Below are 14,577 nucleotides of genomic sequence, written 5' to 3' on the forward strand. Positions count from 1 at the left end.
GGCCCTGCCATAGTTTGTTGTGATCCACACAGTCAAAGGCTTTAGCATAGTCAATGAAGCAGAAGTAGATGTTTTTCTGGTACTCTCTTGCTTTCTCCATAATCCAGCGAATGTTGGCAATTTGATCTCTAGTTCCTCTACCTCTTCGAAACCCAGCTTGTACTTCTGGTAGTTCTCTATCCACGTACTGTTGAAGCCTAGCTTGTAGGATCTTGAGCATGACCTTGCTAGCGTGTGATATGAGTGCAATTGTGCGATAGTTTGAACATTCCTTGGCATTGCCCTTCTTTGGGATTGGAATGTATACTGACCTTTTCCAATCCTGTGGCCACTGTTGCGTTTTCCAAATTTGCTGGCAAATGGAGTGCAGCACTTTAACAGCATCATCTTCTAAGACTTTGAATAGCTCAGCTGGAATACCATCACCTCCACTAGCTTTGTTGTTAGTAATGCTTTCTAAGGCCCATTTAACTTCACATTCCAGGATGTCTGGCTCGAGGTCAGTGATTATACCGTCGTGGTTGTCAAGGACATCGAGGTCTTTCTTGTATAGTTCTTCTGTGTATTCTTGCCATCTTTTCCTAATCTCTTCTGCTTCTGTTAGGTCCCTACCGTTTTTGTCCTTTATCATGGCCAGCTTTGCATGGAACGCTCCCTTGATTTCTCCAATTTTCTTGAAGAGATCTCTAGTCCTTCCCATTCTATTGTTTTCTTCTATTACTTTGCACTGTTCATTCAGGAAGGCCTCCTTATCTCTCCTTGCTGTTCTCTGGAAATCTGCGTTCAGTTGGGTAAATCTTTCCTTTTCGCCTTTGCCTTTCGCTTTCCTTCTTTCCTCTGCTATTTGTAAAGCCTCATCAGAAAGCCACTTTGCTTTCTTGCATTTCTTTTTCTTTGGGATGGTGGTGATTGCTGCTTCCTGTACCACCTTTGCCACCTTTCCCCTTTTCCAGTTTAGCTCTACAGTGAAAAATCAGTTTGGGGATAAGCTGTTGCCTAGATACAGTGTAAGCAACCCTGAAGTTACCTGACACTTGAGAATTATCCCTCTATAAAGTCAGTTACCTTTCACTTGCCATCAAACTGGATATTAATGGTAATGTGGCTTCTCTGCCCCCATTTTCTCTATGCTTCTGGGGATGGATTTGGGATTCTATACCATAATTGTCATCATAGAACCAGAATGTGCTGGGTATTATAGATAATCAAGAGTAAAGTTGTTCATTAATGAGTAAACTTGTTCATTAATGATTTGGAGATGGGAGTAAGCAGTGAAGTGGCTAAATTTGCGGATGATACGAAGTTGTTCAGGGTGGTGAAAACCAGTGAGGATTGTGAGGCACTCCAAAGGGATCTGTCAAGGATGGGCAAGTGGACATCAACATGGCATATGGGGTTCAATGTGGCCAAGTGCAAGGTGATGCACATTGGAGCCAAAAATCCTAACTATAAATACACATTGATGGGGTCTGAACTGGCAGACACTGATCAAGAGAGAGATCTTGGAGTTGTAGTAGATAACTCACTGAAAATGTCGAGACAGTGTGTGACTGCAATAAAGAAGGCCAATGCTATGCTGGGGATTATTAGGAAGAGTATTGAAAACAGATCAGCCCCTATAGAAATCAATGGTGCGATCTCAATGGTAAGACCTCATTTGGAATACTGTGTGCAGTTCTGGGCACCACACCTTAAAAAGGATATTATAGCTTTGGAAAAAGTGCAGAAAAGGGCAACTCGAATGATAAAAGGGTTGGAACACTTTCCCTATGAGGAAAGGTTAAAGCGCTTAGGGCTCTTTAGCTTGGAGAAAAGACGACTGAGGGGTGACATGATCGAGGTTTATAAGATTATGCATGGGAAAGAGCAGGTAGAGAAAGAGGTACTTTTCTCCCTTTCTCACAATACAAGAACCCGTGGGCACTCCATGAAATTGCTGAGCGGTCTTCTTCACCCAAAGAATGATTAACATATGGAATTCACTGCCACAGGAAGTGGTGGCGGCTACAAGCATGGACGGCTTCAAAAGGGAATTAGATAAGCATATGGAGCAGAGGTCCATCAGTGGCTATTAGCCACAAGGTATAGATAGGGGCTCTGGGGCAAGTGATGCTCTTTCTTCTTGGTGCTTGGGGGGGGGTCAACAGTGGGAGGGCTTCTAATGTCCTGGCCCCACTGGTGGACCTCCTGATGGCACTGGTATTTCTGGCCACTGTGTGACACAGAGTGTTGGATTGGATGGGCCTTTGGCCTGATCCAACATTGGCATCTCTTATGTTCTTAAAGTCATCTTATGTGTGATTGGTTGATGTTGCTTTTCCACTGGTGAACATAATTCACTAATAGTTCTAGCGTGTTACAGCTTTGGAGGAGCATTGGCTTGGTATGCACTCTTCAGATACAAATTCCAGCAGAATAGCTGTGGTAATCTGTTATAGGTTTCCCTTGCTCGAAAGCCAATCGAATCCGACTCTAGGGTTGCGGTGCTCATCTCCGTTTCCAAGCCAAAGAGCCAGCGCTGTCCGAAGATGTTTCCGTGGTCATGCGACCAAGGTGCACGGAACGCTGTTACCTTCCCACCAAAGCGGTACCTATTTATCTACTTGCAATTTCTTGCTTTCGAACTGCTAGGTTGGCAGGAGCTGGGACCAGAGATGGGAGCTCACTCCGTCATGCGGCACTTGGGTCTCAAACTGCTGAACTACCGACCTTCCAGCCTGCAGTTCAGTGTCTTAACCACTTGAGCACACAAATGAGGCTTGCAGCTCCCTAAAGACTAAGTGTGTCATAAACATTTATAGATTATAGTGCTTATTTCATCAGATCCGAGAATAACTGTAGCCCAGGCACCCCTAGTAATAGCTTAGGCATTGTCGTTCGATAACTTTTTCTGCTGATGGGTGCTAGTTTATGAACGTTTGTGCCACAAGTCTCTTTTTTCCTATTACCCATAAGGTGCTAATGCTTGTTTGGCGTAGCTTGTGCCGATCCTTGAGCTTGTTATCTGGGTGCCTTAGTGGTAGACGTGTCAGTGGGTTTGGTGTAGAGCCAGTTTGGTGTAGTGGTTAAGTGCGCAAACTGTACTCTGGGAGAACCCGGTTTGATTCCCCACTCCTCCACTTGCACCTGCTGAATGGCCTTGGGCAAGTCATAGTTCTGGCACAGCTATTCTTGAAAAAGCAGTTTCTGTCAGAGCTCTCTCAGCCACAACTGCCTCACAGGGTGTCTGTTGTGGGGAGGGGAAGGGAAAGGAATTTGTAAGCAGCTCTGAGACTCCTTTGGGTAGTGAAGGGCAGGGTATAAATCCAATCTCTTCTTTATTGTTTTTTAGAAGAATATTTATTAGACAGTACATTTAAGCTGGCTTTGACATTTTGACTTTGTAAAAATAAGACTGATTCATCTGTGGATGTATGCATGACATGTAATCTTGGGAGCATGCAATGAAGTTGATATACAGGGAAGACTCAAGGAAGTGCTTTTTCACACAATTATATAATAAGCACACACAATTCACTGCCACAAGATGTAGCTTCTAGCAGAGGTGTCTTTGGATGTAACTAGACAAGTTTGTGGATGGAACCTCCATGCTCAGAGGCTGCATGCTCCTTCTTGTGAGTTGCTGGGTAGGAGCACTGGGGGAAAGTAGTTGCCTTTATGCCCATCTGATGAACTTCCCAGAGGTGTTAGGATGGACCCCTAGCACTTCCCTACTGTCAGGCAGGTTTTCCTGCCAAAAATTAGTTTATCTCTACAGTCCAACTGTGACTGCGCAACCCCAAGTAGTGTGGATTTAGTCAATGTTTTAATAGTCTGTCTGTTCACAAAAGATCTAATTTGTCTTTTAGCCCAGCTCAGGAACTTGATAGGAAAAGCAGGAGCCCTCTTGTTTTTCCCTTTCACATTACACTTGAGATGGTATAACATTCAAGCAGAAACAACAGTTTTATTTAACAGGCGATTGGAAATACTGAGGTAAAATTGTTGTTAATAGATTATCTTTTAACAATCAAAATAGTGTGGTTGAAGCTTATTTTCATGTATTCTTGGATCTTAACAGTGAGAGGATTTGAGTATTTTAGTTACAGTTACAATGTTTGTTTCTTCATATAATTTCCTATGATTCTTCAGGTTTCCTGGTGATGGTAACTTTGTGTACCTAAACTCTCCCCTTTTGGAAACCACAGTTTATTTCAATATCCCGAGGTGTCTAAATCCGATTCCCTTCACAACAGACTACGTGTCTCCTCAGAGCAACCCCCCCTCCTATGTAACTGGGTAGGAATTCTTCTCCTCAGAAGATATGGCCCTTTGCTTTTGGCCTGAATGGGAGTTTCAGCATGCTGCCCAATCCCAGTTCTGGTGTCTGTGTAAAACAGACTTCAGCTTAGGCTGATTCTTAAATGTTTGGTCCTGGTACTGAATTCTTCCTCAGAATTGATAGAAAACAGTTAAGGCAAGGAGTCATTTCCCTTCACTCCAAAGGTGAACCTGTCTGACTGACTTTGTCAATCTTACTGACTGCAACCAGTACTGTCAGAAGCCAACTGACTGTCTGACTTCTGGAAGACCAACTGGCTGAAAGACTCCCAAAAAGACTATGCCCTCAGCACTCAGTTAATCATATAGTTCTCAGCTGGTGCTGGCCAATCAAAGGAAAGGTGGGGGAAGGCAGCAACCTGTCACTAAAAAATTCCAGTGAAGAGTTAATTCTTCACCTTCTTGCTCTCTGAAATTGCTACACTAAAGAAGCCTGCTGTTAAGGGCAGTCTGTCACAGGTATCTAAATGGCCAGCACAGGATACAGAACAGTGTACTAGATGTGCCTTTTGTCTGATCCTGCAGAGCTTTTCACACAAAGAATGTAGGTAAGAAAAAAATAACACTGTAATTTAGAATTAATAATAATAATAATAATAATAATTATTGCATTAGCAAGAAAGCCATAGCAACTGTACAGAATAAAAAAAAACACACCAAAACAACAACAACAACAAAAACCAGCACACACTTAAAATTATCAAATTTGTATATAGGTCGACAGTTATCAGCAATAAACTAATTAAACTCAGGGAGATCTGTTTTCTTAATCACCGCAGCTAGAAAGGAAGCCACTATAGCCGTGGTTTGATTGTCAGGGAAGTTATCAGACAAAAGCACTGAAACTACCCAAGGAAGGAGAGGAAGCTTTTCTTTTCTCATAACGGGAATGATGTATCTCTCTCTTTCCTTATTCCACTTAGGACAGAAAAGCATTATATGATCCATAGTTTCTATCATCTCTTGTCCACAATCGCAGACACGTTCCGAAAACGGAAGTCCCAAGAAACGACCAGAGAGCACCTTAGAGGGGAAGGAGTTGAGTCTCGCCAAGGTGAATGCTCTGCGTTGTCTTGGAATCTTTAAAGTGTAGCAATATGATGGAATAGCCTCAGGGGGGGCAAGACCCAAGGATAGACCAGAGCAAGTACGTCGAGCTCTTTGGAGGGTACTGCTGAAGTCAAGATCCCTTAGTTTGGATTTAATTTCTCTGAGCGGCTCATTTAACAATGAAGCTGTTATATCAATCCCCAAGGTTGTTAATTTCTGTGTAATTAGTTTTGAGCGACTGCTCTTGTAGGTGTCGCAGGGGATTAAATGTGAGAAACCCACTTTATTTGTGCTACCACCCTGGGCACCCTTCTTCACAGACAGTTTGAAAGCTGCAAGCCAGGCTCTCTTTTCCATTGATGGTTGGGCAAATTCAACCCTAAGTGCTGTTCCCGCTACACATCTCGGGACTGCCGCAATTTCCCTCAGAAAAGTGTGTAGGGGTGAGTCAAGGATGTCAGATACACCTTCAATCCACACCGCGCACCCATAAAGGATCTGCGGGGCAACCTTCGCATTGAAGATCTTAATGGCAGCTGGTATATGTTTAGCACCCTTGGAATAAAAGAATTTTTTAATCGCCTTAGTTGTGATATTTGCCACTTTGAGGGCCGCCTGAATATGTGGTTTCCATGATAAGTTGTAATTAAAAATGATACCCAGGTAGTTGAAGGAGGGGACTCTCTCCAAGGTCCCGCCCAGTGCGCTTATCACCTTAGGTCCATTATGAAAGGTTCTAGAGAACCTAAGGATCTTTGACTTGGAGTAATTAACTTTAAGGTCCTCTTTATTGCAATATGTAATAAATGCATTAATTACTGATTTTAGACCTAGTTCTGTTTTAGAGAGAAGGATGGCATCGTCTGCGTAAAGAAGGATTGAAATTGGTGTGTTTGCGAGAAAAGGGGGATGTCTAGCCTGCGATTTCACAAATGGAATCATATCGTTGATAAATAGATTAAATAAGGACGGAGCAAGCAAGCAGCCTTGTTTCACACCCTTGTTGGTTTGGAAGCTAGCGGTGAGTTGACCCTGCCAATTGTATCTAATTTGGGCGGAAGTGTCGGTGTATAGATTCATAATTAGAGCTAATAGTCTTCTATCTATTGTAGAATCTGCCAATTTACACCATAGCCTACCGCGATTGATTGAGTCGAAAGCGGTCTTCAGGCTTCTGGACTCAAATCTAACTGTTCAACATGCCTAAGCAGAACACATACTGAAACTGTCACAGTATTAAAGTTTGTGTGTCACAACTAGTATGTCCTCAAATGGCATTTTAAAAAAGTCAAATATACTCACAATATTAAACTCCAAAACCTTTTTTAAAAACCTGCCTCTATGTTAAAATTCTTAGAATAGTTCTCATTCTGTCTTGTATAACAACTGTTTCAGATAAAGATGTGCTGAACATTTCAGAATAGAAATAATGAATGCTCACACAATTTGCTAAGGGGAGCTTTCTCTTGAATTAAAATTAAACTGCAGCTTTGAAGGAGGGCACTATAATGAGATATCCACTGAGATGGCGTTATATCTGCCTGGTGGTATGAAGGGGAGGAAGAGTTTTTAATTAGCTTCCAAAAAAACTTGTGGTCGTTATTTGCTATCGCTAGATGGAAGGATGACCAATCTTTCTGTGATGTTAGCTCCTTCTTTCGTTTGATAGTCTTCTTATATTTTTGTTTAAGGAATCTAATCTTTTCTATATCCTTCTGATGACCTGTATTCTTAGTTATTCTAAACTGTGATCTAATTAATCTCTTCAATTCCCTCAACTCCCTACACTCCTCATCGTACCAATTATTACTCTTTGGTCTGGGTGTAGTCTCACCTTTTCCCATAGCCCCCCTTTCCACAGAACAAAGAGATGATAAATTCCTCATCAATGTTTCATAGCATTCCAACCCTGTTACAATATCACCTGAAAGGCAGTATTGGGACATACTTGTCTCGATGTTTTCCCAATTAAGAATTTCAGATATTTGGGATTCAGTCTCTTGAGACCATTTAATAGGTTTCTTGACTAGGGTTCGCTCTTGGGGTTCCAAAGTAGTGTAAATGGGAGTGGCCCTCCGCTGAAGGGTAATTTCAAAAGTCAGAGGGAGATGATCTCCCCCGAGGTATTCTCCTATTTCCACCTTGGTGGTTAAGGAGTATATACTTGGGGACATCTAGAATTAATATCAAAGCTCTCTCTGTGTTGTCTGAACTTTGAGGCTGTTTCACAAGTGCAGGCTATCAAATGATGCTCCATACATGTGTGTGAAGACTTTAAAGTAAAGGTAGTAGATCGATGTAGTGCAATAAATTATACAGTGATAACATATTGCCATGATCTATTTCTTCTGAATTTCCAACTTTCACTTAAAAATAAAAAAGAAATTAGGCCACCTTCTTGCCAAGGTATCTCTAGTATCTTCTTGCCATCTCTGTTCAAGGCTTACTTTTTTAAAAAGTGGAGACTAGAAATTTATAGGCTCTGATAGATAAGTGCAGGATATTTTTATAAGATATTGTGCTGTACCAATCTGATAAGAGTTGTTCTTGAAAAAGAGCAGTTTCTGTCAAGAGGTCTCTCAGCCCCACTTACCTCACAGGGTGTCTGTTGTAGGGAAGGGAAGGGAAAGGAGTTTGTAAGCCACTCTGAGACACCTTTGGGTAGTGAAGGGCAGGGTATAAATCCAATCTCTTCTTCTCTTCTTCTCAATGAACAGCAAATTCTGTCCCTTAGGGTGCTAAGGAGAAACAGACCATCTGTGTGGAAGCAACCTCTTTCCGTTGTATTGAGTCCAGAGGTTACAATAACTGTGTTCCAAAATACCTTGAGTCATGTGTTTAAACCCCATCCCTAAGTGAGTTTAGGACTTCAAGCCACCAGAGTTCAGTACCTACGCAAGTTTACTTCAGCATGAGTTCTTGTGAATTTAGTGTGACTTCTGCAAGGCATACATTACATTATAAGGCTTGCAGCTTTAGATGCTCTCTTCATGTCACCAAGAACTCAGTTTGATTTCTTGTTAACTTTCTCCTGGAAAGTTCCCAAACTGTAAACTCTGAAGTAATCTCAGTGTGACGGTGGCTTGACCCTGGAGTTGTGGACTTCTTTTGTATTCCTGATTTAAATTAAAGCAAACACTAATTTTGCTTCTTCTTGTACAGAAAAACTTCCCATCACTCTCAGTCACTCTTGAGGATATCATCACTCAGTGGAAGAAGTAAGTAAGTTTTTTTTTTAAGGAAACTCATATTGAAAGGGTTTCTCTCTAGCACTGCCCGAAAGCCATATTTTTTATTGTTACTATTTGTGTACTTTAATCACTTGACTTTTCCTTATGGAAATATTACCATAGGGCAATCAAGCCTGGATAAACTGTTCTCAGCTAGAGGCCCAGATGCAGAGTCTTGGCATATTTTCCAGTTCCCCTTTGTCAAGGAGTCCAAGGCTGAACCCCGTGGATCCCCAGGGCAGTTGTACATAAGTAACCATACTGTTGTTTAATTAAAAAATATATATTTATAAAGTTTATTTCAATTTTTTAAAAAATTATAAAGTTTATTTCAATCTCTAATTAACATAAAACTTTCTTCTATAGGCAACACGCTACTCTAAAATCATGCCGCCAGAAAACAAGAAAACTAGTGCAACTATGTAACAAAATGCAGGATTTGTGTTAGATGGCACAGACCTTACTTTCAAAAAGTCACAGGCCAAGGCTCAGGCATTCTCTACGTTGCTAGCAATTGCAATTCAAGCAGGTCATAGTTCAGGCCTATAGTCTGTCAAAATCCCAGCTAGTCTCTCTAATTCAGGCCCTAAACTCGGTTATAGTTTTTGGACCCAGCAACATCAGGTGAGGATGACATCCAATCAGGACATGTTGCTAGGAGAAGCATCTAGAAGATTATCTTATCACACAAGACCGCAGGTTCTCATGAGAAGCTAATGACCACATTACCAGCTCTGGCCTTGAAGAAGAACTGTACAGGCCAGGAGACCAATTAATAATACCTGGAAGATGAACCGTGCGTTACTATTCACATTTAACCCTTGAGGGCTTCCTTCGCCTCACACCCTTTTTTCTTTATCTTTTTTTGAAACCCCAGTATGGTCACTAGATCGTAAGGGTAGGTACATGCATCAGTTTGAAAACTACAGAGGTCTCTGAAAGGAGTGTGAATCCTCAGCTAAGATGATTGAACTCAGAGTATCTTCTTGCCTGAGAGATACAGTAGAATAGTAAAATGGCTTTGACTTGCAGACAAATTCCTGCAGTCCACAGAAAATTATCCTCTGGTTCTAGATGGGAAAGCTCAGTCTTTGGTTCTGGTTTCTGAAAGAGGCAGTCCTTAGAATGCTTTCTTAGAAGTAAGCCTCATTGAATAAGATAAGACTTACTCATGAGTAAACTTACTTGGGATTGCTCCCATAACCTGCTGAATGTTGATTTGGGGAGGACTGCAGAATATGTGCAGAAGACTTGATTGGGGGAGGGGGGCACAAATCAGGTGCGGTTTAAATGATATACTTTCCATTTATGAATACTTTCCATTTATTAATCGCTTTCCCCAGTGGGCTCAAAGCGATGTACAGTTACTCAATATAGACAAGGGACTATTTAATTAAATAGGGGATAGGGAAGACAACATATATTCATTTTTAATTGCACGCGCCGTCACTGCCCGGTGTAGACGTCTTCTGGCTTGGCTCCATCGTTTTCCGCATGGCTGCATGTTGGCCAGGCTTCAGGACCCGTATGTCAATTGCCACACTGCCACTGCCTGGCCGGAACATCCATTGCAGGGATTCTTTCATAGCCGAGAAGCTGTTTCGCCTTCCAAGCCTTGACCAGGATGTCCGATCGTCAGCTAACACCCTCCCACAAGGGAGATTGGCGTGCCCACTCTCTTTAAGGAGTGGTTCCCATTTTATCTACTCGCCGAAGCTTTCGAATCGTTGGGTGGACGATGAGCTGGGGACAACAGGCTGGCTGCTCACACCAGCGCGGGGCTCGAACTAACACAGTTCAGATGTTAAGACAGTGGGATATACCCACTGTGCCACCGCTCCCCAGATCAAGTCTTCTGCACATATTCTGCAATCCTCCCCAAATCAACATTCAGCAAAACTCAAAGCTTTCTGTGCGAATAATTTTTATATTAATAGTACTTGTAAACATTTAATATGACATGTATTTTCCTTATATTTTTTAAATTTAAGAGCCAGAGGCACTGATAACTCTTGACATACTCATTTTCGTGTGCCCAAAGAGGTGTATGTGATATGCCATGGACATGGTTGTCCACTCATCTGTTTCGACAGAACTTGACTTTCTTCCATGGAGGTCACTAGGGCATATCTATGAACATATGAAGCTGCCTTATACTGAATCAGACCATTTGTCCATGAAGGTCAGTATTGTCTCTTCAGACTGGTTGAGGCTCTCCAGGGTCTCGGGCTTTCATATCACTTGCTACCTGATCATTAACTGGAGATGCCAGGGAGAGATGCTCTTCCACTGAGCCACAGCCCCTCCCATCATCATTTATGTTACTTTTTCCTTATCAGATGAGTGACGGCAATATCCCTTCTACTACAGGAGAGGAAGCATATAAATAAAAATGTTAATTTTGGTTTTATGTCCACAGCTAATCAGTTGAATTAATCATTTAAGGTTTTTACTTGATTATATGAATTTGTGGTTTTAGTCTCCCCCTCCACTTTTACAAATCAATAAAACATATTTTCTTATATAATTCCTAGGGTTAGTCACCTAAAAACAGGAATTACACTTTTAAAACTGTCAAGTTTGTTTAATATTGTATTGGCAATGACATTCATTCACTGTTGTTAATTTTATGAAGCGTTTAATGTTTAGAAATGGGACATTTTTTTCCACAGGAAAATTAATTTGCCCTTCATCTCTAATTTCATGCATCATTAGTGTGCTGTTCCCATTAATAAAGTTATTTGTATTTATTTGCAGTATTGGGCTCTTTGCTTGGGGCATGCAATTAATTTAGTTTTGTTCCTGCTTTTATACTCCTAAAGACTTGCATATCTGGTACAACAAATGTACCTGGAGGTTTCAGAAGGCAAATGATATATGCACCATTCTTTTACTCAAATACACTCCGTTCCTTTATTCAAATGAAAATGAGGCAGCTAAATTAATCCATATGTGACTTTAACATGCTCATTCCTTTTCAGGCCTGTGACTTTTGACCATCTCATGACCTCTTTGTTGCTTTCTTTGTTATGTCTGAGTGAGAGTGAAGCTGTCTACTGGCAGACAGTTTGTTTGTCTGTAGAGCACCATGCTTAAATAAGACACTGTATCAGTTGTTTGACTGAGGGCTGCATACTTTAAGTACTCCTCCCCCTTTGTCTCTCTTTTTTGTTGATTATCCCATCTAGTTTATTTTTATTTTTTATTTATCACACTTGTATCCCCCCCCCCCCCCCCCCGAGCAGGCTCAGGGCGGCTAACAGTATTTGGTACAATGCACCAGATCTTAAAACAGTTAAAACAGTTAAAACAATTAAATAACTTACAATTAAATAATTTACAGTTAAAATGCTCACAATTTTAAATCACAGTGGCGTACCATATAATACCGCACTCAAGGTTCTCAGTCTCTGGGCTCCAGATGGTACCATATAATATCGATTAGGCTGCCCTTGCACCGCAGATGTTAATTGCGGGCATTGGTAGTATTAGTGGTAGTGGTGGGGGCTCCTAGTTGAAAGCCTGGTGGAAGAGCTCCGTCTTGCAGGCCCTGCGGAAATGTACAAGATCCCACAGGGCCCTGATCTTCTCCGGGAGCTTGTTTAAGGTACCAGGATGGATCTTGAATCACATGATTTCAAGTACATTTTTGAATCAGGTGACATATGTTAGGGAGCTTCCTCTAAAGCAGGTTTGCTGTTTCCTGTGATTCTGTTGATGTGCAGCCAAGACTTACCAGTCTTGATTTATCTGCATGGTTGTCAAAGTGTAAAGAAGGCATTCCTAGAGGAAACTCCTTGTGAAGGACAGAATCTTTCCAATTCTACATGGCTGACCATTGAGTTAAGTTTTGTTCTCCATTCCTGTCCAGTTAGCCCTTAGAACTATCAATATAGTAATGCCCTTCTATGAGGAGGGAAGTATGACTCTTGTATGCGAGGGAAATGTGGCTCTGATCTTCCTCTCTTCTCCCGCATATATGTGGGATAACTCTTGCCAAGCCCATGTGTCTTTTCTTCTACTTGGATATATCAAGGCTCAGTTTTTTTTATATTTGACAGAGGATTAAAACTGCAAATCTGGAGATGTCCCAGGTTTGAAACAAACAGCACTGTGAATGATGGCTACTAAGTACACACAGAGTTTTACAACAGCTTGTTCAATAACAAAGATATCACCATAGTAGCTGTGAACCTGTAGCAAAACTAAGAAAAGTTCCAGTCTTGTAATATAGCAAAACAGCTTCTGCAAGGAGTCCCAGCCTGACAAGCATCCAGATATAAGGCCATTTCGTGATAAATCTTCCTTAGGAATGGTTCTTAGTTGGGCCTTCTCTGGAGTAATATCCTAAAACTAACCATGACCATAGTAAGATAAGGGATAACACAAAGCTGAATGGAACTGGAATATACAAAAGTGTCAGGAATTTTAATTTTGTGTTCTCAAAAGGAGCAAGCCAATCATTTAACATTTTGTTGATTTGATGCAAAGCCTACTCTTCTAACAATGCTGGCAAATGCTCTCAAAACAAACTGATAATGATGTTGAACTTAAAAACAAACTCACCCTGGTAATTCCATGCAGCTGCATGTGAGCCTAACAAATACTTAAGCTACAGGTCACAATGCAAACATTCCAGTATTAACATCCAGAATATAGAGTATCCAAATAATGAAAAATGAAAAATATTGTACATAGTCATACATGCTTGTTGAAAAAAATCTCAGTTGCACCCTATCAACATGCAGTATTGTGACAATGCAAATGGCCCCACAAAAGATCCTCCTGTGTATAACTAGATAAATCTAAATTTGTGTTCAGTCCATGGGACATATGTGTTTTTAGCCTATAAATCCAAGCTGCCTCTTGATGGAGTAACAACTTTTGGACATTGATATAATTATATGTATGTGGTACACATCTTCTTAATATAAAAAACCTTAGGTCATCAGCACAGTGTCCCTTTTCTACAAAATGTGCAACCAAAGGTGATTACATATTTTTATTCCGAATTCGTGATCTATGTGCTATAATTTGTGTCTTTACAGCACATACACTCATCCCAACATATAGAACCTTAGAAGGGCATAAAATCACATATATTGCCCTTTTAATGTCACAGTTAGTAAAATGTAATAGGTTAGCTTTATAGACAGATGTTCAAACCTTTTAATCTCCAAGGAAAAGGGACAAATGGAACATTTTCCACATTTATAGTGTCCAGTGGGACTATCCCTGTAATGCTGGTAACACTGAAAATCTGATTGAATTACTATGTCTCTAAGGCTTCTAGTTTTTATACATCCAATGAAAGGTCTATTGCTACATCCTGGCAAATCTGAAACCACAAATCAGTGCCCAGTTAGAATTTGTTTGATTTGGCTAAAGGTGTATATTGAAAAGCACGTGTTATGCCTTTCTGGACTTGCTCTTTTTTATCATTGAATAGGTTACTTCTAGGGACCAACTGGGCTTGGTTTTTTGCCTGTAATGTCACTCTATAGGGATATCCACAGTTCAACAGTCATTTTTCTAATCTATCGCTTTCCTTAACATAATCTTGTATCGTTGTTGAATTACATTTTAATCTGCAAAATGGACCATATGGAAGGTTATAATGTAAATGGGGTGGATGAAATGATTTGAAATGTAATAGAGAATTCTTATCGGTAGGTCTTACAAATGTTTTTACAGACATTTCATTCATATTATTCCTAAAGACTTCTGTGTCCAGAAATGGAAGAACTGTCATACTATGGTGACAGGAAAACGTAATACTCTCATGGATTGTATTAATTCAGAAAAAAATGTTTCTAGTTTTTCTGCATCTGCTAAAATGATAAAGATGTCATCAGCATAACATTTGTAAAACATTATTTCTTTAAAGAAGAGATTTCCCTTCGGGTGATTAATTATTGTCTCTTCCAAAGAGATCATAAACAAATTAGCTACACTGGGAGCAAAAGGACTACCCATT

The 14,577-nt window shown here is 40.7% G+C and overlaps 1 protein-coding gene across 1 annotated transcript in view; it reads left to right on the top strand.

Annotated features, from left to right (window-relative positions):
* Positions 1–14,577, top strand: part of LOC107123369 (treacle protein-like) — a 62,626-nt gene that overhangs the window by 2,046 nt on the left and 46,003 nt on the right. The window contains exon 2 of the mRNA XM_015426609.1: positions 8,533–8,588. Within this exon, the coding sequence (XP_015282095.1) occupies positions 8,533–8,588 (56 nt within the window). The remainder of the gene's footprint in view (positions 1–8,532; positions 8,589–14,577) is intronic.

The sequence above is a fragment of the Gekko japonicus genome, unplaced genomic scaffold (assembly GCF_001447785.1).
Source record: "Gekko japonicus isolate JY-2015 unplaced genomic scaffold, Gekko_japonicus_V1.1 scaffold1789, whole genome shotgun sequence".
In the NCBI taxonomy this organism is placed as follows: Eukaryota; Metazoa; Chordata; class Lepidosauria; order Squamata; family Gekkonidae; genus Gekko; species Gekko japonicus.